Raw genomic sequence first — 27146 nt, forward strand, 5'->3', positions numbered from 1 at the left:
TTGGAGCAGAGATCAGTGTTCACTAAATGAAAGCCCAACCCCCCCCACAGTTAGTAACACACCCCTAGGAACACTTAACCCCTACACTGCCACCCACTGTTTAACCCTTTCACTGCCAGTGTCATTTACACAGGAATCACTGCATTTATATAGCAGTGATTATTGTATGAATGACAATGGTCCCAAAAATGTGTCAAAAATGTCCGATGGGTCCCCCACAATGTCGCAGTCACAATAAAAATCGCTGATCGCCGCCATTACTAGTAAAAAAAAAAATTATAAAAAATTATTAATAAAAATGCTATAAAACTATCCCTATTTTGTAAACGCTATAACTTTTGCGCAAACCAATCGATAATCGCTTATTGAGATTTTTTTTTACCAAAAATATGTAGAAGAATACGTATCGGCCTAAACTGAGGGAAAACAATTTTTTATATATTTCTGGGGGATATTTATTATAACAAAAAGTAAAAAATAATGCGTTTTTTTCAAAATTGGCGCTCTATTTTTGTTTATAGCGCAAAAAATAAAAACCGCAGGGGTGATCAAATACCACCAAAAGAAAGCTCTATTTGTGGGAAAAAAAGGACGTCAATTTTGTTTGGGAGCCACTTCGCACGACCGCGCAATTGTCAGTTAAAGCGACGCAGTGCCAAATCGCAAAAAGTGGTCTGGTCTTTGACCAGCAAAATGGTCCGGTCTGCAAGTGGTTAAAAGAGACAGCCCACTCGCTTCCGGGCTATTTTTCAGGTGCTGAGTATTCTAATGTTAAGTTGCAGCAGGCTCTTTTTCCTTGTTTTTTTCTTTTCTTTTTGATCAAGCGCAGTTATTAAAGGATTTTTATTTTTATTCCAGTGTAATTGCCTGCTCCCTGGAGACGCATTGAACCACTTGGGATCGCTAACATCCCATAGATTAAAAACAATTACCTTATGTATATATCAATGTGAACATATTTATGGAAGTAAAGTAATTCTTTCAAACGTATATCTAAAGAATAAATATATAAATTATATATAAAAATATTTGTCATCTTTATTGATTATCCTTATGGACGTAAAATACAATTTCAACAATATTGTAGCTAAAAAGTGTGGCTTATCATTATAGGTGGGTATATGGAGAATTTATATTACTCTTAAAGCTCCGACATGTATGATAGCAATACCAAAGGGGCTTACTGTAATGAGGTGGAGCAGGTAAAGAACCCATCAATAGGGTAGGAGCGGCTTTAGTGGTTCGAAAAGGACTGTTGCTCATGGATGACAAAGGAACATGTAAGGCAAGTATATCTTTTGCATTTGCATATGCTCTTTAATGCCAAGAATGTGGATATGTCCCTGACAGGGGGGACATGTCCTGTGGTAGTTTGCTGGGGGCAAGATATTCTTCACACTTCGAGAACACAACTTTGGGATGTTCCGGTACCTTGGGGCCCAACTTCAGGTCACACTTTAGGATGTTCCAATGTTTTGACAAAGATCACTTGATAGACATATACTTGGTAATGAATTGCGTGCTGAAAATCGGTCTAATGGGCCTAGTAGTGTCGAGAACTGATATGTTGATATATCTTCCCTTGTCTCCGCATTACTGGGGGAGTTGTCATATTTTGCAAGATAACTCTCAAATGCTTGGTTGATGGAGTCTTCACTGTGTCCTTTTTGTGTAAAATCTTTGTTTGAGAATCACCCTTGGGAGATGTAATCTTCCTTTTCACATTGATAGATACATATTTTTTTTAACCAATGGGATGTTGGTGGTCCTGAGTGGTTCTCCAAGGAGCCGAGAATTACACTGCATTGCCTCCTCTTTAAGCATTAAGATGCCACATCTGGGCCATCTTGGCCTCGCTTCCCCCAAGCTCTATGTAATGCAGAGGTTAGCCAGTCTGAGGAAGATGCTTGACAGCTTTGAAAAGCATCCCTGTTTCCATTACATATGTGTAAAGAACCAACTACAGGGTTTCTCTTCCAGGTTCGAGTACCAGCCACGGTAGCAGCAGCAGCTTATTCTTTCCATCATGGCACACTCCACCCTCAGCTGGTGGCCAAGGCTGGGGTTCCCCTGGTTATCTCCTGATGAGTCTTGATCTGTCCATCACCCCCAATGTCATGCTCACACATGCTTTTTTTGTGGGTGCATTTTTATTAATCCATTAAATTGTTTTTAATCACATGTAGGGATGAGCCGAACACCCCCTGGTTCGGTTCGTGGCAGCACATACGAACAGACTAAAAATTTGTGCGAACATGCGAACCCCGTTAAAGTCTATGGGATTTGAACGTAAAAAATCAAAAGTGCTAAGTTTAAAGGCTAATATGCAAGTTATTGTCATTTAAAAGTGTTTGGGGACCTGGGTCCTGCCCCAGGGGACATGAATCAATGCAAAAACATAAAAAAAAAAAACAGAAATTTTTTCGGGAGCAGTGACTTAATAATGCTTAAAGTGAAACAATAAAAGTGTAATATTCCTTTAAAGCGGAGGGCCGTTTAAAAAAATAAAATAAAAAAGTCAGCAGCTGCAAACACTGCAGCTGTTGACTTAATCAGCCCACTTACCTGTCCAGGGCGCCCGCGATGTCGGCCGCCCAAGGCCGACCTGTCCCTCGGCTCTCGGATCCCGGCGTCGCCATTCCTTGCAAGGGAAACAGGCAGTGGAGCCTTACGGCTTCACTGCCGTTTTCTACTGCGCATGCGCGAGTCACGCAGCGCTTTGTGAATGGGACGCGCTGTGTTCTGGAACACACAGTTCCCAGAACACAGCACGACCCATTACCCAGAAGACGCCGCACGGAGGAGAGAAGACAGAAGATCTCCGCGGAGGAGGAAGAGGAAAATTAGGATTATGTGCCTAGCAACAGGCACTTCTGGTAAGTAAAAAAAAAAAAATTTATTTCATTTTTTTTTTTAGATTTTTTTGTAATTTTTAATATTTTTTTTTCAGGGTGGCCCTCCATTTTAAATATCGTGCCTGGGGGGTGTCTATAGTATACTTGTAAAGTGGCGCATTTTTCCTGTGTTTAGAACAGTCCCTGCACAAAATGACATTTCTAAAGGAAAAAAGTAATTTAAAACTGCTTGCGGCTGTAATGTAGTAATGTAATATTTGTGATTTAGCATACACATCAATACACAAAGGTAAAAATAATTCATAACAATTATTGATATTATAATGGAAGGTGCAACAGTTAATAAAAAATTCATAAAAAATATATATTAATAAAATTAGTTGAAAAATAAACAACAAAGTGCAATAGTGCTGAAAGCTGAATTCAAGTGAAAAAAGCACGATTTGAACAATCGTCTAAGGGATCCCCTGATGAAGTCACGTGACCCGTGACGAACATGCGTCGGGAATTACCGCTACCGGAAGTGGCGCTGGTCGAGCTCGCTGCTCGTTTTTACATTGCCTTTTTGCCACTTTATGTTTGTGAGTACCTGAATCTTACTTCTCTAATAAATTTTGCACTTATTCAAAATACTACACTATGGGGCATCCTTCCTTTATGTTTTAATGCTATATACTTGGCATGGGACTACCTACGGCGAATACCCCAAAGTGACTCTTAAAGAGGCCACGCACTATATAGTGAGTAGGAGAGGGACGCCAAACAGGAATTGCCATATTAGGATCCATAAAGGGACAAGACCACCAGGAACACCTAAAGACATACTTAATATATGCTGTAACCTTACAGCAGTAAGGTAAGGGGACATCCATAAATTGACCACCTAGGATCACACCGAACTCCGTTGGATCACCCTAACCATCACCCATTGTTTTAAAAAGAACACTTAGCACGTTATTTACACCTGTAGTTTACTTTATGCGATTTTTTGGATTCTAAGTTCACTTATGCTTTATGCGACTTTTATAGTCGCTACACAACTTATTTGCACCTTATGCGATTTCGTATAGTTAGCACTGTATTCCACTATATGCACCTTTATATGGACATTTGATATAAATATTTTTCCGTCAATTTAGACGATTGTTCAAATCGTGCTTTTTTCACTTGAATTCAGCCTTCAGCACTATTGCACTTTGTTGTTTATTTTTCAACTAATTTTATTAATATATATTTTTTATGAATTTTTTATTAACTGTTGCACCTTCCAATATAATATCAATAATTGTTATGAATTATTTTTACCTTTGTGTATTGATGTGTATGCTAAATCACTGATCCAAGGTTTTATACGATTATTACATTTTATTTCTGTCATATATTAGATTTACTATTAGCCGTTATCCACTTACCTGTACATATGCTTATTTTCTTTCATTCATTATACTCACTCTTGTTGGTTTTACTTGTATTTTATCTACACAAGTTTATACAATACACAACTATTATAGATCTATATATCCCCTAGTACAGCGCACCACTATTTCTTTATCAATCTTTCTCTTCGGGTTCAGACATTTCCCTCCAGTGAGTGCAGCAGTCCCCTATTCCACTAATAACATTTTTCCCATTTTGGCGCAGGAATATCCTTTTTTCAATGCAATATTTGGGTTATTAGGGAAACAAGGATTGGTGATAAAGCATCAGTGGAGACACCTTTTTCCCATATTAACACTTACAGGAGAGTACTTCCCTTCCTAGAGGTAGATTTCCTCTCACTTCCTGTTGTCTCCCTCTGTTTGTAAGTAGGAGTCGTTTGTAAGTCGGATGTTTAAAAATAGGGGACCGCCTGTATATACTACATGGCCTGACCTATACTCTCTACGGAAAATTGGGCCTAAGGTGTTGATGGTACCAGAACACTGTAAGCCCTCAGTTACTCTTGGTGGGCGCAGGAATGGGCCCTACTGTGAAATATTATATTAGGAATTGTAATTACATGTCCCTGTTAAACAGGGGCAGAAACATTGGGACTTAGGCGGTGGTGGTGGTGGTGACACAACAATATAAAGCCTCGCAGTTACTCTTGTTGAGTGCAGGAACAAGCCCTGCTGTGAAATATTAGATCAAAAATTGTAATTACAATACAGTGCAGCCGTAGTGCAGTTGCTACTACTTTTCTGGTGGTGTACACAGTACACAATACAGTGTAGTGCGGTGTTGCAAAACAAAATATACATCATGTGCAGAAGGCCACCAAGGAGAGGCAGATGCTCACAGGCTACTAAAAGAGGGCAAGCGGGCACTGTGTCTACAGTCAACAGTGCTGGTCATGGACACGGTGCATTCTTTTTTTTTGCTGCTGGCCGTGTTATTGAGCCAGAACATGCAAAAGAGTTGGTGGAGTGGATGACAAAGCTGTCCTCATCCTACTCATCCTCTGTCACCCAGGCTCAGAGTAGTTTTCCTTCCTATGCAGCTATCAAAGTGGCCTATTCCACAGGCTCCTTGTCCACAGTCACTCCTGCTGTAGCCCAACCATCATGCACGGATGAGTCCCCCGAACTATTCGACCACAGTGTCAGGTACATGCTGCTGGAGGATGAGCAGCAATTTGAATGCTCCGATGTTGGCTCCCAGGTTGAGGAAGGGAGTAACGTGAGCCTAGAGAGAGGGGGTGCCCAAGAAGGACAAGAAACTGGCAGTCATGTTCCCCCAGCTGCAGCATAGTGCCAAGTTTGCTCCAGTGATGAGGAGGGAGGGGATGATGAGGTCACTGACTCTACTTGGGTGCCTGATAGAGTAGAGGAGGAGGCACAACTCCAATGAGGCAGGATGTCCTCTAGGGGGCAGCTTAAGGGCAGCCACCCTACTGCCTCACACCACAGAGCTCCGCATGTGCAGGGCGCTGCTGACTCCCTGCTGATTTTGAAAAGTCCCTTGGTGTGGGCCTTTTTGGACACATATGCAGCAGATCGCACCGTTGCTGTTCGCAACCTATGTCTGAAGCGGATCTAGCATGGCCACAACAGAAGCCGCTTGGGCACCACATGCTTGACCAGACATATGACAACCTCCCATGCAGTCTTTTTCCCATATTCTATATTTGAGATTTAATATCTCTCAGATATGATTTGGGTTTAATGAAAGTTCTTTGACCATGAGTGAAAGCTTTAACACAATAACAACATTTATTGGTGAGTAGGTGAAAGTCTATCTAACACACAACCCTCTATCTATACTCTTCACCAAGGAAGAAAATAGCTTAAAAATAAGAGAATTACATGAAGGGATACAGAGTATATTCCTGAAAACATTAATCTGCAAACATATTTAGTTACAAGTAAAATTCAGACCTTTCCCGTAATTACCCTTTGCACTAAGGTTCCACTCTGATGGTTTCTCTCCTATAAAAATGTGTGTTTCCCTCCTATCTAGTCTGTGTATATCATTACATGCTGATGCCCCATTGGTTGGCATAGCATGGCTCTGATTGGTGAGCTTCCCTATTCCTGGGTAAGGACTGGCTACATCTCCAATCCCTATACTTTCCATAAGTTAGTCCCCTTTAATACACATCCGTGTGACTATTCTGAGCAGGAGCTTAACTTGAATTTTCCCTGGAAGTTAAGTATTGATTACGGGTTGGCTTCCCTTCAATGCATATCCCAGCATGGGATCCTTTGAAGTGAGTATGTGTAAAACAATGAGGTTTGGATCGCATTGTTTGTATACACAAGCCTAGGCACCAACTTGTCTGGTCTACCAGAGATTTCTCTGAAGATAATATGTTCCGCCCCTACATAGATACAAGCTAAATTAAATATATTCATTAAATATAAATAAATTAAATATTAATTACATATAAATTAAATATATTCATAATTACAATATGTGTTGGCAAAAGCACTTGAAAGACCCACATCAAAGAAAAAGGCGGACTTCTCCTTGCGCCTTATCAGTTGCTAAACCGTAAAAAGAAATTCGGTCCCAGCCATCCACATGCTCACAGTCTGAGTGCTACTACTGCCTTTTCAGCTAGTAGACTCTGCCCCTTTCATGAATTTGTGGAATGTGCTGCACCTCAGTTGCAGGTTCCAAAACGCCATTTATTTTTGTGGAAGGCCATTCCAGCCCTCTTCTGGCATGTGGAAAGCAATGTTTTTGTCTTGTTGGACAGGGCGGTCAGCAGTAAGATGTATATTACCGTAGACTCATGGTCTAGCAGGCATGGGCAGGGATGTTACCTTTCCTTCACGGCACACTGGGTAACTCTGCTGGCAGCTGGAGAGGATGCAGGACAGGGTTCAGTATTGTTGGAGCTTGTTCCTCCACCATGCCTCCAAAATGCTAGCGGGGGTTCTGCCACAGTTTTCTCCTCCACCCTCCTCTTCTTCTTCCTCTATGGACTCTTCTGCAGATTTTTTTCTCTGAACCAGCAGTGCTCTGTAAGCATTCAAGGGGCTACACAAGAACTCAGGAAAAAAGATGCCATGCAGTGCTGGAGTTACATGGTAGGTGAGGTTGAAAAAAGACACAAATCCATCAAGTCCAACCTATGTGTGTGATTATATGTCAGTATTACATTGTATATATGTTGCAGTTGATCAGGTTCTTATCTAATAGTTTTGTGAAACTATCGATGCCTCCCCCGAGACCACCGCCTGTGGAAGGGAATTCCACATCCTTGCCGCTCTTACAGTAAAGAACCTTCTACGTAGTTTAAGGTTAAACCACTGCTTAGGGGACAGAAGCCACACTGGGGCAGAGATTCTGTCAGCTCTGCAGGGGCAGGCTCAGAGGTGTTTGATGCCATGCCAACTTCAGCCGGGAATGGTTGTATGAGATAATTGCATCCAGGGCCGATCCTGGGTGGGGCGCACGGGGTGCTCTGCACCCAGGCTCTGCAGAAGGGGAGGCGCTAAAATGTCAGAGTGCTCCCCTCCTGGCTCTCTCCTCCTCTCCTTGTTCTGTGAAGTAGTGTCGCTATGGGGAAGGCTGCCGCAGTGCAGTCCCCCAGTGAAGTGGCCCTGCTGTGACAAGGGGGAGGTGAGCTGCGAGATGTCAGCATATGTCAGCATATCCCTTCTGCTCGCCCCCCCCCCCCCCTTAACCTGTCAGCAGGACACGGCTCTCATCTTGTTAGCTGCTCAGCTTGGTTCCTGATTTGCTTCCGTCCCCATTAGCCACAGTGGAGTGCCAATCAGAAGATGCTAGCAGTGCATCATGGGACATGTAGTCCTGGAAGATCTGTAAAGAAGTCTGTAAAGTGTAAAGGAAGGCTTCCTCTGCTGTGCCTAGCAAGGTATGTGCAAAGGTGAGTGAGCCTGTTACTTTATCAGTTAGCAGCAGCCAGCAGCAGGACAGAATGTCTGTGTACACTGCAGGCTGCTCAGAACAGCCCAGGAATGAAGGGGGGAGAGGGAGATTGAACGTACCTAAGCTCCTCGCTGACTTCCCCCTGACTTGGTCACCCTTACCATTAATGTAGAAGGCTGTAAAGGGTGAGCAGTAGGCTGATACATAAGCAAGTCACTCAGCTTGTCCACCTGACACTCCCCCCTTACAGACAGTGGGTTGTAAGAAGTTTAATCACAACAACACACAGCATCAACCCTCTACTCCATGCAGTCCTCAGCCCAGCAAAAATGTACAATATGCATTCCTGAACCCTCTTCTGTCTGTGTGTATTGCACTCCTGTGCCATCTGTGCGTATCGCACTCCTGTGCCGTCTGTGCGTATCGCACTCCCGTGCTTTCTGTGTTAACGCACTCCTGTGCTTTCTGTGTAAAACACACTCCTGTGCATTCTGTGTAAAACGCATTGCTGTGCTTTGTGCAGTATGCGCTTCTTATCCCTGTCCTATGTGTAACACAAACTCCTGTGCTCTGTGTGATACTTACTCCTGTGCTCTGTGCGATACTCCCTCTTGTGCCTGCAGCCTGGGCAATGCATACTCCTAAGCCTTGTGTGTTGCACACTCCTGAACCCTGTACCGGCACCTATTCTCTATGAAGAAAAAAAGTCCTGGGTTATGTTTGAAGTCTCTGACCATCTCTAGTATCATGTCTGCAATCTCTGACCATCTCCTGTACTATATCTGCAGTCTCTGACACCTCTTGTATCATGTCTGCAGTCTCTGACCATCTCCTGTACTATGTCTGCAGTCTTTGACCATCTCCCCTAGTATGTCTCTGACCATTTCTTGTATCATGTCTGCAGTCTCTGGCCTTCTCCTGTACTATGTCTGTAATATGTCTGGGGGCTCTTTCTACCAGACTCTCTTACAGAAGCCTTCTCTGTGTCTGTTAGAGAGACCCCCTCCAGGTCCCTTTAGTGTACTCTCTTCCTGTAATATGTTTATTATTTAGAGTTCATGGGAGGATCCCAGGGTAAGGAAGACTCCTTAGGGGAGCATCTTTGAGTTTGAGTTGTTGACATAGAAACAATTGTAACGGGGAGGAGTTAGTAAGATGACCACGCCAATGTGGAGGCACCAGAAATATTTCTGCACCCATGCGTTGGTGACCCTAGGATCGGCCCTGATGGCACCAACCTTCTCTCCGCCCTCCGACAGGGACACTTGACCCCTATTCCATGTTTGGCACACATCCTGAATTTGGTGGTGCAGTGGTTTTTGAGCAGGTACCCAGGCTTACAAGATCTCCTGAGGCAGGCCAGAGAAGTAATTTCCAATGGTCATACAATGCCAGCGTTTGGCGGCTGAAATTCAAAGGGAATGCAACCTGCCCACCAACCGCCTCATTTGTGACGTGTTCACCAAGTCAACGTTGGCAATGCTGCAGCGGCTGTACACACAGCAGAGGGCCATCAATGAGTACCCGTGTGAGTATGGCACCAGGACAGGGTCAGGGGAGCTTGGCTTCCTTTTGCCACGCCAGTGGCTACTGAGGCCACGAGAATGATAAGCAGCGACAATGCTTGCATCAGTGATACTGCCCCTCTTGTCTTCCTGTTGGAGCACATGCTTCATGGAATAATGGACAGGGCACTTGAGGCAGAACAGTGTGAGGAAGAGGAGGACTTCCTTACCTCTCAAGGCCCCCTTTATTCAGATATTATTCCTGCAGGCCTGCCAAACACACAAGAAGAAGAGGAGGAGGATGAGGATTGTGTCAGCATGGACGTGGAGGAAAACACTCAGTAGACGCCTTCAAGGGATGGTTTTCAGTCCCCAGAAACCCAAGGAGTTGTACGTTGCTGGGAGGAAGTTGTTACTGATCATGTGATCCTTAGCGACCCAGAGGACTCAGAATCGAATGCCTCTGCAAACTTTCACAGGAGCAGAGGATGAAACATCTTCAGGAGGCCTTGAAGATTGGTTTGTGCAATGCATTTCCAGACCCTGTGAGGTTACAATTTCCTGGTGATGGACAATGAGTTGCTGAGGCTTCTGTCAGGTCACCTGAGGCCAGGTGACAGATGCACAACGTTGGGGTCAGGAGTTCACCGCAAAGGTAGTGGACCCTATGACTGACTGCTGTGGATGGGAATCTAGGTGGTTAAGGAAGGCAGGTCTGCTGGAACACCAACATGGATCCCACAGGGGCTAGAGCATAAGATTCCCCAGGGCGTGGAGTCTAAGAGCCAGCAGGTGTTCACGAGAGCCTCTAGTGAGGGTGGACTGGGCTGCAACTGGCTCCAGGACGCAACCCCCAGGGTCTCCCAGCTCATGCCCGCAGTAGGCTACAGGAGGACAGAGATAGTAAGGGAATAAGCCAAAGGTCAGGGCGACTAGCAGTAGCCGACAAGGATAAACATAGAACACGTCAAAGGTCAGGGTCACAAGCAGGCAGGGATAGTCTAGAACAAGCCAAGATTGGTAACTGGAATCAGACATAGAAGACACAGCAAGATGCACACGGAAGCTAAACACACAAAGGTTGATCAGCAAGGCAGGCTTGCTGTGCACAGATTAATATAGAGTTCCCCGATAGGGGCTGGGGTGGAGCCATGCTTTGAGGAGAGATTATTTAAGTAGCCAGGTGAGAGTGGCTGGTCTCTAAAGGTGAACACATGGAGGAGAAGTAAGCTGACAGACAAAAATTACTGCATAACCATGGCAGCTTCGTTCATTCAGAGTCACAGTGGAGAAGGTGGCCAGCTGACAGATGCCTTTAGATTTTTTAGTCCTCAGCGCCAAGGTCTGATCGGTTAACCCCCCTGACGGTATTCCCGAGTCTGACTCGGGGTGGATTTTTTATACCAAGAGCGGTATCCCCGAGTCAGACTCGGGACTGCATCGCTGGATCCAGGAGGAGGATTACTTACCTTCTCCCTCGGATCCAGCGTTGTCTCCCCGCTGTACGAGCGAGCCGTGTCTCGCTCGATGCATCACATCGCCGATCTCCGTGCCCTGCGAGCGTTGCGACGCACGGGCACGGAGATCGGCGCCAAATTCAAAAAGTGAAACAAACAGTAAACATACAGTATAATGTAATCTTACAGATTACATTGCTGTATGTAAATATTTCACATCCCCGTTGTCCCTAGTGGTCTGCCCAGTGTCCTGCATGCAGTTTTATATAATAAAAACTGTTCTTTATGCCTGGAAACTGGAGATTGCCCATAGCAACCAAAACTGTCACTGTACATCAAAAATGATTTTAGACCAGCTAGAAAACAGCGATAATAAATTAGAATCACTCGCAGAATTGAGCGATAGCGATTTGTGGGGAGATCCGTCATCAAATACTGAAAAGTAATGACAGTGACAATTCTGCAACTGAGCAAATTTCAGTGTTTTTGATTTGATTACATTATTGAATAATTTTTATTATTGTTATATTATTATTTGGTACAATTATTTATAATTATTTATTATATTATAATTTATGATTTAATTTTTCAAACTTTATCATACCCGGGATGTCTGCTAGACTCTGGTTTGGACAGATTTAAGAGAGTTATTCCTAAGAATTGCAGAACTACAATATAAAACGCCAAATTTTCATGCAAAATAATGGTACCGCTTTTAGCACCTAAAATCCGAAATAATCGTACCGCCAGGGAGGTTAAAGCAACCATCGCCAGCGTCTGCATTACATGGTGCAGGAATATCTAGGGGCAGGAACAAACTTGGAGACCTTTCCAACAGATCATCCACTGGGTTACTGGGTCTTGAGGATGGACCACTGGCCAGAACTTGCTCAATATGCAAATAATCTACCGGCCTGTCCTGCATCCAGCATTCTTTCTGAACACACATTCAGTGCTGCTGGAGGGATTGTAACGGATCATAGAGTGTGCCTGTCCACAAACTCCCTTCATAAGACTCACATTCATAAAAATTAATCAGTCTTGGATCAGCAGCAGCTATCAAGCACCTGATGCTGATGTAACTGATACATTTTTCTATGGATGACGGATCCCTTGAAGACAGCCTATGCTGAGTGACTATCCTATTCCTCCTCAATCTTGATGATGCTAGCTTCCAACAATATTTTTGGTTTAGGGCACCACCACCACTGCTTAAGGCCCAATTTTTCATCCATGTTTAACAGCGGCATGTAATTACAATTTCTGATCTAATATTTCACAGCAGGGCACATTTCTGCGCCCAACAAGAGTATCTGTGAGGGGTTACAGTTTTGTGGCACCACCACCAAAGGCCCAATTTTTCTGTCCCGGTCCCAGCAGCAGAAAAAAGGACAAGCGTGCCCCATGGACACCTGTAGAAGATGCAGAGATGTCCATGACCAGCACTGTGGACTGTAGACACAGAGCCTGCTTGCCCTCTTTTAGTCACCTGTGAGCGTTTGCCTCTTCTTGGTGGCCTTCCGGACATGATGGGGATTTTGTTTTGCAACACCGCACTACACTGTATTGTGTACTGTGTACACCACCAGAAAAGTAGTAGCAACTGCACTATGGGTGCACAGTATTGTGACACCACCAGAAGTCTAATAGCAACTATGGGTGCTTTTTGACGTATGTTTAGGGTCATTGTCCTGCTGGAAGACCCAAGATTTTGGACGCAAACACAGCTTTCTGACACTGGGCTCTACAGTGTGACCCAAAATCCTTTGGTAATCCTCAGATTTCATGATGCCTTGCACACATTCAAGGCACCCAGTGCCAGAGGCAGCAAAACAACTCCAAAATGTCATTGAACCTCCACCATATTTCACTGTAGGTACTGTGTACTTTTCTTTGTAGGCCTCATTCCATTTTCGGTAAACGGTAGAATGATGTGCTTTACCAAAAAGCTCTATCTTGGTCACATCTGTCCACAAGATGTTTTCCCGGAAGGATTTTGGCTTACTCAAGTACATTTTGGCAAACTGTAGTTTTGCTTTTTTTTATGTCTCTGTGTCAGCAGCGTTTCATTTAATTTAAATGTTGACGGATAGTTTGCACTGACACGGATGTTCCCTGAGCCTGCAGAACAGCTTGAATTTCTTTGGAACTTGTTTGGGGCTGCCTATCCACCATCCGGACTATCCTGCATTGCAACCTTGCAACAATTTTTCACTTCCGTCTTGGAAGTGCAGTCTCTTTGGATCTGAGGGGAAGATCTGAAATGAGAGGAAGCTCTGCTGATTTTATCATCCAATCATGTACAAGCAAAAATGCTGTTTTTTATTTTCCTTGCATGTCCCCCTCAGATCTACAGCAACTGCACCTCAAAGTGCACTTGTAGTGCAAAGTGGATTTGCCTTTAGTAAATAAACCCAGTGTCGCTCAATGGATTTCAAGAAAAGGCCTTTATGGTAAATACAAAGATCCTATTTTTTTATGCAGCATCATGGAGGATCAAAACCACACCTATACTGGATTTCAAAAACTTTTAAGAATATCTTATGCTAGAGGTTAACCTACTTTTATCACTCACTATAATTATTAAAAGCCTATTAAGCCTTATGCACACAGGATGTCTGCTTTACTTCTCTGAACGCCAGAACTCCTGGCAGGAAAAAAGCTGCTTAAAAACTGGGCTAAGGCGTGTGTATTGCACAAAGGTTTAGGCATGTAATGCATCTGAGTGTTAATGGATTCCATTCATTGTCCAGAATATTCATTTTTTTTTGGCCATTGGAATGCATAAACCCTCAAACACATCTAAATGAGCCTACAGGCACTTAGGCTCTTTCAGCGTTTTTTTCTGCTCTTCAGTGCCTCTCCTGAATGAGCCCTTGGTGTTTTTTTTGTTTGTTTGTTTCTTTAGCCTATAAATGCTCCTCCTTTAATACGCCTGTAAACGCCTATGTGTGCATGGACACATTGGGGATTATTTACGAAAGGCAAATCCCCTTTGCACTACAAGTGCAAACTACAAGTGCAATGTCCACGTGAAATTGCACTGAAAGTGCACTTGGAAGTGCAGTCGCTGTAATTCTGAGGGGTAGATCTGAAAGGAAGGGAAGCTCTGCTGATTTTATTATCCAATCACGTGCAAGCTAAAATGCTGTTTTTATTTTCCTTGCATCTACAACGACTTAACTTACAAGTGTACTTGTAGTGCAAAGTGAATTTGCCTTTAGTAAATGACCCCCATAGACTAACATAGAGGCTTTACAGGCTAAACAAAATGCCAAATGCCTGTAAAAGTGGTGTTTTTAAGCCAAGTGTGCACGAGGCCTTGTAGCCCTTGTACACGCGGTCGGAGAATCCGACGGAATGTGTCCTATCGGACCATTTTGTCGGATAATCCGACTGTGTGTGGTCTCCATCGGACTGTTTCCGTCAGAATATCCGACGGACCAACTTTTCCAACTTGCCGGTAAAATTTTACGACAAAATGCTCCGATCAGACATACTCCGATCATGTGTAGCCTACTCCGACGGACAAAGTGCCACGCATGCTCAGATCAAATTCCTAGACCAAAGCTATTGGCTACTAGCCTGAACGTAGTCCCGTCGTAACAAAATAACGTCATCACGTTATGTACAATCGGATTTTCCGACAACTTTGTCCGACCGTGTGTAAGCAACATCACTTCCGGACCTCTTCCGGAATTAATCCGTCGGAATTACTCCAACGGATTTGGTTGTCGGAATCTCTGACCGTCTGTACAAGAGCGTAGAGTTACATTTGCTGGTTAAATAGAACTTTTTTATTTTCATTTGAAGATTGAATCCCGTTTTAGAAGCCATTCACGTAGAAACTCTGAGAATTCCTAAAACTTCACAAGTCTCCAAACTGCAATCTAGACAGAGCATAGTGTAGCCAAGCAATAGAATTGATAGAGGGAGGGTGTGTTGCGCTTCCTTAAATACCAAGAGAAAAATAAATAAACAATAAATAAATAAACATAGACAATAAGCTTATGTGATAAAAAGTGACTGTCAATCGTTCACAAAGTATCAAAAAAACTGTGCAAAAAAGTGCATAGAAATGAACATCTGAAAAAAAAAAAATATATATATATAAGTATATTAATAGTGCATCATACCAGTGCCTATATAATAAAGGACAATAAAAAACGGGGGGGACTCCAGCTATACAGTGTAAAAAGTGGATTGCAATAGCTATATAAAATAGAGTGAATCGTCTAAGATAAAACAGAAAAAGGGGGGGAAAAAAAACTAACATCTAAAATAAAACTACAAACATTGTATATCAATAGCTTAGTGTAATAAATAGTCCAAAAAAATATCTATGAATGGTTTAAAGGTGCAAAGACCATAAAAACCAACAGTATGATCCTTAGTGAAAAGAAATAAAAATAGCAAAAAATTGTAACGACAAATGGTGAATCTCGATAGTGTCCCATACACAGTCCAATCGTGCAGATCTAAAATGTGATTTCACAACCAAACAAAGTGCAAATGTGCCAAGGTAGCTCTCCTCCAAACGGTATCCCGTGTTAATGTGGATAATCCTAAATAATTACCTCACAGCTGTAAGGTTACAGCAAGAAAGTAAATTTGCAGGGGAAATTCCAGGGGATCAGATGAGCTGTGACTGGGACTTCTGACAGTGCCACTCTTCCTTGTAGTTTTAGCCGACCAACAATGCTCAAAATAACAAGTAAAAGATATCCTCCATTGTGTAGTAGTTTTAAAAGAACAATTTATTTGTAAAACAAAGTATATCTACTCACAAACAGGAGCGAATAAACAGGCACACACAACTAGACGGATCGATAAAAGATACGAACGTCACTTCCGATTTCCTATGCGTTACGTCTCGAATGGACTTCAACTGGGAACTTTTACATACAAGCAATAGAATCATTGGGGGTTATTTATGAAAGGAAAATCCACTTTGCACTGCAAGTGCACTTGAAAGTGCACTGAAAGTAAACTTGGAAGTGCAGTTGCTCTAAATCTAAGGGGTAGATCTGAAATGAGTGGAAGCTCTGCTGATTTTATCATCCAATTATGTGCAAGCTAAAATGCATTTTTTTTTCTTTGCATGCCCCCCTCGGATCTACAGCGACTTTACTTTCAAGTGCACTTGCAGTGCAAAGTGGATTTTCCTTTAGTAACTAACACCCATTGTGTTCTTTTCAAGCAAATGCTCTTTTTGTGAAATAATAAAAAGTCAAGTTCATGAAAGAATAGATTTTGTACTAAACATTTACAACTAGTGTTAAAAAAAATAATAAAAACCTAAAACCATTTTTTACTTGCAGCTTGTACATTATCGTCTCAGATAAATATTTAGATTTTGACAATATAAAACAGCGTGGGAATCCTTTTCACCCAGTGGTCAGATTATGAAATAATATATTCTTATTTGCATGAGAGCCCAATCAGCTGCAGATATTCATGTCAAAATTGGTTAATATCCGCAAAATACCTGCTTACCTGATGTTTTGCACAGCTTGTATCACATCCTGGCTGCTATTTGCATATTCATAAGTCAAGCTGGGACCATCCGCATAAACCTGAAATCACATTGATAGTCTGATTATTGCACCATTAGGAACAAGTAGTGTGATTCAGACATAAAGTAAAACTCTGAACATACCCGCTGTGGGCTTTTTGCAGTCACACCAGGTTTTTTATATGTGAGGATCAGAATATCATTACTAAGAAGTTCCTATCAGCCAGCAGTCAGATTTACACATTTGAATGGGATTTGTAATAGATCAAGTGGAGACAGAATGTTAGACTGCACAAAGTTCAGGAAGCAGACCCAGTAACCTCACATGTCAGAAGCTCTGTAGAAAATAGCTGCAGTGGAAAACTTAGAATTCAGAATAAAGTAAACAAGAATAAACATTCTTACATCAGCCCAACTGCAGTTTGTTCAAAATAGTAATTGGAGCTGACTGATTTCACTTACAGTCTTCAAAAATTTAAGTCACGTGCCCGGATTAGTACGCAGGTCAGAAATGTGGAAGAAAAGAGTTAAATCAAGTCGCTGGCCAAAAATGGAAAACCATATATTAATTTCCATGTTGTATTTCAATAATTTCTAACCTACTCATATTACTCTGAACAATCTTGAGATTTGTAAACTTAAAGTAGAAATCCACCCTAACACTGAAATCCTTGCATCTACAGACATCCACAAGCTAACACTCACCTATCTAGCCATGTAAAGAAGAAATCAGTATACATACATTTTTTTAAGCTGATCAGACCCGATTCTACGCTGAGACGTCGGTCACAGCTTCGCTGTGGAGGTAGGTGCAGAGGACATGTCCGACAACAGAAGCCCCATAATAAATCTATGGGTGACGTCACGCCCCATTCATTTCACAGTCATAGTCGGCTGTGTCTTCTGCAGAGCTTCAGCCTCTGGAGGCCGGGTCGGATCAACTTAAAAAAAGATACGTATACTGATTTCTTCTTTACAGGGTTAGATAGGTTAATGTTAGATCGTGGATGTCTGTATATGTAACAATTTTAGTGTTGGGCTGGACTAGAGTTGCCACCTCATCCCTTTAAACCCGAACACATATGAATTGAACTGGTTATGAGGCTTATTTAATGCAGATAAGGCACCAAGTGAGTTTAATTACCACCTTAATCAGCCACAGAACCTGTGTAATTAATATGTTAGGTTTTAAAAGGATGAAGTGGCAACCCTAGGCTGGACTTACACATTTATTTCCTTGACACACACAATCACTGTGTTCTGTGAGTAGGCACTGACTGCTGTATTACACATTTCACAGATTCTGCCTTCTGAACTACAGAGGTGCTGAGAGGAGGAGTTTCAGGAAAATAGAAATTGTATGTAAATCAAAGGAATCAGCAGAAGGGAAGCTGCAAAGCATACAGCTAATCTACAAAGCCAGGTCAGGAATCTCTGATTTCAGGCAGCAAGGTACCATGGGAGATGTAGTCCTTAGAAATTTAAATTAAACAGAAGAGGAGAAGCTGCATGGTATGCAGGAAATCCAGTAAATTGTGGAAAGAGATGATGAGGAAGCAGTCAGCACTTAGCCTGGGTTTACACTATTGCACACATAGACATCACATCTGATTCACACCGCATTGCTGTTCTGATCACATGCGATGACTGTGCAATGTGAATTCAGCCATACAGTTGTATGGCCGAACTCGCATTGAATTCGCATTAAAAAGTTGCAGACATTTTTTTCCCCCACACTGGAATCGGATCGCTTGGTTGCTGATTCACTTCAGGAGCCATCCAGGTGGGAGCAGCGGTGTTGCCTAGTACGCAGCAGCCTGAGGCAGCTGGGGTGAGTTCAGCGTTTCCGGCAGCAGAAGCCACTATGGCTAGTAAGGGCATCGCCAGGGGTGGATGGGGTGCGTTTGGCAGATTCCGCAAGATGCGAAGTGTATGTGTGTTTTGAAGAACCTTTGGGTGCTCATTTGAAGCCGGAAGTGAGGGAGCGTATCTGGAAAGGTGAGTATATCGAGATATTCTCTTTGTTGCCCTTGGAGAAGTGTAACTTGGACAAAGTTAAACCAGATGAGAGTAAGAAAGGAGGATGAGGAAGAATGACGATGGTATCGACTGATTCACCGTACGTTTGCAAATTGGTTGCAGGTGTTTGCGATTTTGGCGAGCGTCATCAGCGAAAAGGCCCCTATTTTGCTATTTGGAGGAGCGGAGGAGCCTGGCTTTCTCCTTTGTCGCCACCGCCATCCGGGGGTCTTCTTCTGACTTCAGGGGTCTTGCCCTGCTCTTCGGGGGTCTTGTCCCACTCTTCGGTTCTTCTTGCCGGGCCTCCGCTTTCTTCTTCCAGTTCTTTTACTAGCGTTGGCCCAGTCTTCTGTTGCTGTCGCTGCTGCCTTCTGCTTCTTCTTCTCTTCTTCTACCTTCTTCTTCTCTTCTTCCGATGTTGACACAACGCTCTCTCCGGCCGTAATGCTGGGGGCGCATTCTGCGGCGACTTATATAGGGACAAGGGGCAAGGTCACCGGGTGATTTCACATGGTGACCCCGCCCCTTATGATGTCACAGTCCCAGCATCCTCCGGGCCGCGGCCACAACTGCAACAATGACAGAAGACCAGGCCAATGCTAGAAAAAGAGCTGGAAGAAGAAAGCGGAAGCCCGGCAAGAAGTACCGAAGAGCGGGACAAGACCCCCAAAGAGCAGGACAAGACCCCCGAAGTTGGAAAAGAAGACCCCGGACGGCGGCGGCGATGAAGGAGAAAGCCGGGGCTCCTTCGCTAGTAAAAGAGCTAGCAAAAAAGCAGAAGATAGCGGAGGAGTCCGGCGAGAAGACCCCCGAAGACGGAAGAAGAGAAGACCCCCGGAGCTGTCTAATAAAGTATTTTAAAAACTTGTGTTTTTTTATGTACACTTTTTCCCCCAGGTGAATGGGTAGGGGTACGATTTATTCTACAGCTACAGCTTTCTACAGCTAAAGTTACTGGCGTTTTTATAATGTCCAGTGTGCATGAGGCCTTAGAGCTTCATATTTACTTTTCATTGTATTTTGATTTGCATTTTTGTAGATATATGTTTATTCATGTGAATGTGGTTTAACCTCCCTAGCGGTAATCCCAAGTCTGGCTCGGGCTGCAATTTCAGTACCACTCGCAGTAACCCTGAGCCAGACTCGGGATCGCATCGCTGGATACAGGGAGACTTACTTACCTTGTCCCCTGGATCCAGCAATGTCCTCCACGCTGTGTGTGCGAGCTGTCCTCCGCTCGATTCACACAGTGCCCAAGTGCTGCCAAGCTCCGTTCCCTGCGACGTTTACGACGCACGGGAGCGTAGATCGGTGCCAAATTCAAAAAAGTAAAAATACACAAAACACATACAGTACTGTAATCTTACAGATTACAGTATTGTATAAAAAAAATACACCCTTTGTCCCTAGTGGTCTGTCCAGTGCCCTGCATGCACTTTTATATTACAAATACTGTTTTTTTTCTGCCTGGAATTTGGAGATTGCCCATAGCAACCAAAAAGTGTCCCTTTATGTCAAAAGTGATTTTAGACCAACTAGAAAACAGCGATAATAAATTAGGGGTACTAACCCACATGCATTTAACAATGAAACATGAATCACTGAAGCACTGAACCACATTTAAAAAGAGGGTCTCCGTGAGGAATTGTTACATGTTCATACCAGTTATGTGACAATTTCTTATGCATTGGACAATTTGTAAATAGATTTAGTGCGACTGCACTTCCAAGTGCACTTGCAGTGCAAAGTGGAATTTCCTTTCGTAAATAGCCCCCAATGTTTCCTTATTGATAAAAGAAAAAAAAAATGCTGTTGTTTGCATGTGAATGTCTCTCCTGCAGACACGAGAAAAGTCAGTTTAGAAATATCTACCCAACTTGTCTATCATAGAATTGTAACTTTTTATTTATTTATTTTTTACTTTGCCTGAGTATGTTTGTCCCAATCCTGTTGGAATTCACTTACTGAAGACTCACTAGCTCGGATATTATTAATTAACATTTTAGTTTTGTACTTGCAATTGATAAGAAGCACATTGTGAGCATTTACATTGTTGTTGTATACCTATATACTGTATATTTTGTTGGCAGAAGTAGATGCCTGTATTACACAGACAAGCCATGCTAAATACCATAGTTCTTATCAATTTAAATCTATTGATTGTTTGGACTGTCATTTTGTAACTGAAAATAACATTTGCTTCTGGCAGTTCTATACCTGGTGATATGGTGGTATAAGTGTATATTGCATCTTCCTGGCACTTTCAGCAGACTGAGAATCACTACAGCTACTTTTCCATTCAGTGCTGGAAGTGGAGGTAATCTCTGTCCAGGCACCACAACCCATTTCTTGCTGAACTAGGTCATCTGTAGGGCTATAATCATTTAGATTTCCAGCTGGAAAAAAAAATTAAATTTATAATGAACATGCTTTGTGGATAAGACTGACCATACAGTATCTTGATTTTATGTGTAAATCAGTAAAAACAAAAAAAACTCCAAACTGATTACAAGAGTAGAATCTATTAGTTTATTGTTCCTTAAGAATGTAAGCTCTTGTGAACAGGGACCTCCTAACCCTCTTGTCCTGAACTGTACTGTAACTGTTTTGTCTTTTTGGCTCTGTAAAGAGCTACACAAACTGGGGGCACTATATAAATCCTGTATAATAATAATAATATTTACAAACCAAACAGTGTAGCGCTATATTCTGTATTACAATATATGGTGCAAAATAATGCAATAAATAAGGTTACATAAATTTTCTACTTTCAATATGCAATAAATAAATTCATATTAACATGTGCAATAAATAAATAAATGGTGACATTTCATATATATATATATATATATATATATATATATATATATATATATATATATATATATATATATATATATATATATATATATACAAAAACGTCCATGGAAGAACCCATAAAACAAAAGGGGTTATTTACGAAAGGAAAATCCACTTTGCACTGCAAGTGCACTTGGAGGTGCAGTCGCTGTAAATCTGAGGGGTAGATCTGAAATGAGGGGAAGCTCTGCTGATTTTATCATCCAATCATGTGCAAGCTAAAATACTGTTTTTTATTTTCCTTGCATGTCCCCCTCGGATCTACAGCGACTGCACTTCCAAGTGCACTTTCAGTGCAAAGTGGATTTTCCTTTAGTAAATAACCCCCAAAGAGTCCAAAGACATGCAAATCCACAGAAAGAAGAGGGGAATCTCTTCCAGGTTCAATCTCAGTGGGGGATAGAAAGCCTTCAGATACCAAGTAGCAAGCACATCACACCACCTAAGTGATAGCAGATGGGGGCCTACGAGAGCTTATAGAATCACTAGCATAATGGTCATAACACTTGTGACACTCTGAGAAAATAGCGCATCATCGCAGACATCAGAATGGGATGAGATGTCATCAAAAACAATCTATCACTCCTCAGGAAAAGCCAATACCCTTACATGGGGATCTTGTGACCATTTGTACATCCCAGCACAATAAGAGGGAAGAATAGATTACTCTCCAGTAGTGAAGACCAGCGACAAAATAAAACATTTATTAGGACAATTGCACAATAGCAAAAAAAAACTCCACTTCTAACAAGTAAAAATGTCCATCTGCCAGAAAAAAAAGATGTCCACGATCAATGGGGCATTTTTGGTTGGTGTTTGTCCTGGCTCCGCCCTATGTGTTTTGTCATTTTCCTCTATTTAAATGTGTGGTGGCTACATGTGTCCCGAGCCCCTGATGACATCATCTGTAATGAATCGTGCAGGGATTTGGTTTGTAAATTTTGTATACTTCTAAATATTGTGTTAGTGAATTTCTTTTTTATTTTCTAATAATAATTATTATTATTGTTGTAATGATTTCTATTGGACTTGCCAGTTGACAGCAATCAGAGCTACTATGGCTACTATTTCCCCATATTTTGTCTATTTAAAAATTATGCAAGTACAGAATAATACATACTGATCCTTGTTCTGTTCCACCTAAGTGTATATGTTTGTTAATGCATAATTGTATCTGGTTACCATTGTTCTGTGGTATGCTGATATTCAGTAGCGGTTTAGGGTAACTACATCTTATTTACTATGCAATTTGTTATCTCCCTTCGTCCTCCCCACCTGTTTAGTGCTAGTTAGTTCCTAGCCAGACCCCCTGATTCCCTCAATGTCCCCTCAATCAGTGTTAATGTTTTGTAGAGACAAGGCTTTCGGAGAAGCTGATTGGCTACTGTGCACAGCTGCACCAAATTTTGCACTCTTCAGTTTGAGGAAATCTTCCTCACTATCTTCCTACACTCCAAAAGACTGGAAAAACCCTCTGTACTGCAGTTGTCTAAGGTCAAATTCAACTGGATTCAACTTAAATGGTTACTAAACCCTTGTTTTTTTTTTTTTTTTTTTTTTTTTTATAACAAACATATCATACTTACCTTACCTGTGCAGTTGGTTTTGCACAGAGTGGCCCCGATCCTCCTCTTCTGGGGTCCCTCAGTGGCGCTAGTGGCTCCTCTTCTTCTCGAGTGCCCCGTCGGGGAAACACCCTCCTTTGGGACACCCGTGCAGATATGCTCCCAAGTCCTTCTGCTATGTCTATTGACACAGACAGCAGGACTTGGCCCCACCCCCTGGCGCCCACATTATTGGATTTGATTGACAGCAGCAGGAGCCAATTGCTGTGCTGCTATCAATCTATCCAATCAGGATACGAAACACCTACTTGAGCTGGTGTGCTCTTTCCCATTGTGGGAATTACGGGCTCAGATAAGTAAAAGGGGGGCCCGGGGGTGGCTGTTGCATGACAGGAGGTTTTTCACCTTAATGCATAGACTGCATTAAGGTGAAAAACCTTGAGGGTTTACAACCCCTTTACGTGTCTTATTGAAGAGTTAAACTGCCTGTGGATGGGCCAAGGTGCCAAATCAGCAGGTGACCATATTGTATGAAAAGACTGGGTCTATGGAAGTATTTGACATAAATAATTAAAAACAAGAATTAATGAATTAATGAGTGAATAATGTCTCTAATAGAATAAAGTGCAGTCTTGAATACACAAGATTGTAAAATTTGAAAAAAGTTCCAACAGAATGGAAAGATCCAAAGCTATTCAGCCACCATGAAGGGGAAGAAGTTATTTATATACAAGTGACAAGTAGGGATGAGCCGAACACCCCCCGGTTCGGTTCGCACCAGAACTTTCGAACGGACCCCAAATTCGTATGAATTTTAGAACCCCATTGAAGTCTATGGGACTCGAACGTTCAGTGCTAATTTTAACGGCTAATATGCAAGATACTGTCCTAAAAAGGGTTTGGGGACCTGGCTCCCCTAACCCTAATGCCTAAAATGTTTTTAAAAATGGCCGTTTTGGCGGGAGCACTGATTTTAATGACGATTAAAGTAAAAAAAAAAAGTTAAATATTCCTTTAAATATGGTGCCTGGGGGGTGTCTGTAGTATGCCTGTGAAGTGCCACGCGTTTCCCGTGTTTAGAACAGTCCCTGCACAAAATGACATTAAACGGAAATAACATCATTGAAAACTGCTTGCGGTTTTAATGTTATATCTGGTTCCTGCAATATGGTTGAAAACCATTGAGAAAAATGGCATGGGTAGCCCTCCCTGCCTATTACCAGCCCCTTTGGGTCTTGTACACATATTAAGGGGAACCCCGTACCCATATTAAAAAAAGGAAATGCGTGTGGCCCCCAGGCCCTATATACTCAGAACAGCAGTATACAGGCGGTGCAAACAAGACAGGGACTGTGTAGGTTTGTTGTGTTAAGTTGAATCTGTTTGTAATTTTCAACTGGCACATTTTTAAAGTGTAGCTCCAGTCAAAAAAACTATTTTTAAGCTTTTTGGAAAACATAGGGAAGGGTTATCACCACTGTATAATTTGTTTTGTCGTCCATCTTTTTTCATCTCACTTGCTGTTGTCTCCTTCCGTTTGCAAGTAGGAGTTGTTTGTAAGTTGGATGTTTGAAAGTAGGGGCCTGCCCTATATGCTCTGCAGAAATGGCGGAACAAGGTGTTGGTTTTGCCACAACATTGTAAGCCCTCAAAGTGACTCTTGGTGGGCGCTGGAACGCCCTGCTGTGAACGATTATATCAAGAATTGTAATTACATGCCATTGTTGAACAGTGGTAGAAAAATTGACATTTGGTGGTTGTGGTGCTGGTGCCACAACACTATAAGTCCTCACAGTTACTCTGGGTGGGCACAGGAACGGGCCCTCCTGTGAAATATTATATCAAGAATTGTAATTACATGTCCCTGTTAAACAGGGGCAGAAAAATTGGGCCTTAGGCACTGGTGCTGGTGCCACGACACTGCAACCTCTCCCATATACTCTAGTTTTATTGCAGGAATTAGCCCTGCTGCAAAGCATTGCATCAAAAATTGTAATTAAACGCCCCTGTTAAACAGGGGCAGAAAAATTGGGCCTTAGGCACTGGTGCTGGTGCCACGACACTGCAACCTCTCCCATATACTCTAGTTTTATTGCAGGAATTAGCCCTGCTGCAAAGCATTGCATCAAAAACTGTACTTAAATGCCCCTGTTAAACAGGGGCAGAAAAATTGGGCTGATGGCATCACCCAGAACCAGAAATGTTCTTCCAACATATCAGCAGAGGAGGAAGAGGATAGACAATCAACATAACAGGACAGTCACTCAGCATCAGCATAGGCAGTCTTGAAGGGATGTGATATTTAAAAAAAAAATATTCGGTTACATCAGCTTCAGGTGCTTGGTAGCTGTGGGTGATCCAAGACTGATTCATCTTGATGAAGGTCAGTCGATCAACTGATTCGGTGGACAGGCGCACCCTGTGATCGGTAACAAAGCCACCAGCAGCACTGAAGGTGCGTTCCGAAAGAACGCTGGATGCAGGACAGGCCAGTAGCTCAATTGCATACTGTGCAAGCTCTGGCCAGTGATCCATCCTCAAGACCCAGTAAGCCAGAGGATTTTCGGTGGGAAAGGTGTCCAAGTCTGACCTTGCCCCTAGGTATTCCTGCACCATGTAAATCAGACGCTGGCGATGGTTGCTAGAACCGATCATACCTTGGGGCTGCGGACTAAAAAATTGTCTGAAAGCATCAGTCAGACGGCCACCTTCTCCACCGCTCCTTCTGACCGATGCCTCAGCAACACGTTGTCCAGGACCAGGAGTTTGTAACCTCCCAGTCTCTGGGAACGCGTTGCACAGACCTTTCTGCAAGGCCTCCCGGAGATGTCTCATCCCCTACTCCCTCTGCGATGGCAAGATAAGGTCGGCAACCTTACCCTTGTACCGTGGATCAAGGAGAGTGGCCAGCCAGTAATGGTCCCTCTCCTTGATCCGAAGAATACGAGGATCCTTCCGCAGGCTTTGCAGGATCAGGGAGGCCATGCAGCGTAGGTTAGCTGAGGCATTCGGTCCGGAGTCCTCTGGGTCACTAAGGACAACATGATCCGCAGCTACCTCCTCCCAGCCACGTACAAGTCCATGTGTTTCTTGGGACTGTAAATCATCCCTATAAGACTGCTGATGCTGAGTGCCAGCCTCCACCTCCATGCTGACACAATCATCCTCCTCCTCCTCTTCCTCCTTCTCATCCTCTTCCTGTGTGATGGGTGGCACAGCAGGAACACTGTCTGGATAAAGGGGGCCTTGAGAGGCAAGGAAGTCCTCCTCTTCCTGCCTCTGTTCTGCCTCAAGTGCCCTGTCCATTATTCCATGCAGTGTATGCTCCAAGAGGTGGACAAGAGGTACAGTGTCACTGATGCATGCTCACTGCTCACCATCCTTGTGGCCTCCTCAAACGGTGACAGGACAGTGCATGCATCCCTGATCATGCCCCACTGGCGTGGTGAGAAAAAACCGAGCTCCCCTGACCCTGTCCTGGTGCCGTAGTCGCACAGGTACTCATTGATGGCCCTCTGCTGCGTGTGCAGCCGCTGCAGCATGGCCAACGTTGAGTTCCACCTGGTGGGCATGTCACATATAAGGCGGTTCTTGGGCAGATTCAACTCCTTTTGGAGCTCAGACAGCCGAGCACAGGCATTAAATGATCGGTGGAAATGCACACAGACTTTCCTGGCCTGCTTCAGGACATCCTGTAAGCCCGGGTACCTGCCCAAGAACCGCTGCACCACCAGGTTAAGGACGTGAGCTACACAGGGCACATGGGTCAGTTGTCCCTGTCGGAGGGTGGAGAGGAGGTTGGTGCCATTGTCGCAAACCACCATTCCTGGCTTAAGCTGGCGTGGTGTCAACCACCTCTCGGCCTGCCCCTGCAGAGCTGACAAAACATCCGCCCCAGTGTGGCTCCTGTCCCCCAAACAAACCAGCGCAAGCACGGCATGGCATCGTTTTGCCTGCGTACTTGCGTAGCCCCTGGAACGCCTACGGAGCACCGCTGGTTCTGAGGACAGAGCACTGGAAGAGGCCATGGAGGAAGAATAAGAGGAGGGGGT

At 43.2% G+C, this 27146-nt stretch overlaps 1 protein-coding gene across 1 annotated transcript in view; it reads right to left on the reverse strand.

Annotated features, from left to right (window-relative positions):
- LOC143960347 (uncharacterized) overlaps positions 1–27146 on the reverse strand; it is a 309948-nt gene that overhangs the window by 34440 nt on the left and 248362 nt on the right. The window contains exons 7-8 of the mRNA XM_077468843.1: positions 20888–21066; positions 16633–16712 (exon numbers count right to left, since the gene is read on the reverse strand). Of these exons, the coding sequence (XP_077324969.1) occupies positions 16633–16712; positions 20888–21066 (259 nt within the window). The remainder of the gene's footprint in view (positions 1–16632; positions 16713–20887; positions 21067–27146) is intronic.

Source organism: Lithobates pipiens, unplaced genomic scaffold, assembly GCF_037356315.1.
Source record: "Lithobates pipiens isolate NorthernLeopardFrog02 unplaced genomic scaffold, aLitPip1_a1.2 Scaffold_11, whole genome shotgun sequence".
Taxonomy (NCBI): domain Eukaryota; kingdom Metazoa; phylum Chordata; class Amphibia; order Anura; family Ranidae; genus Lithobates; species Lithobates pipiens.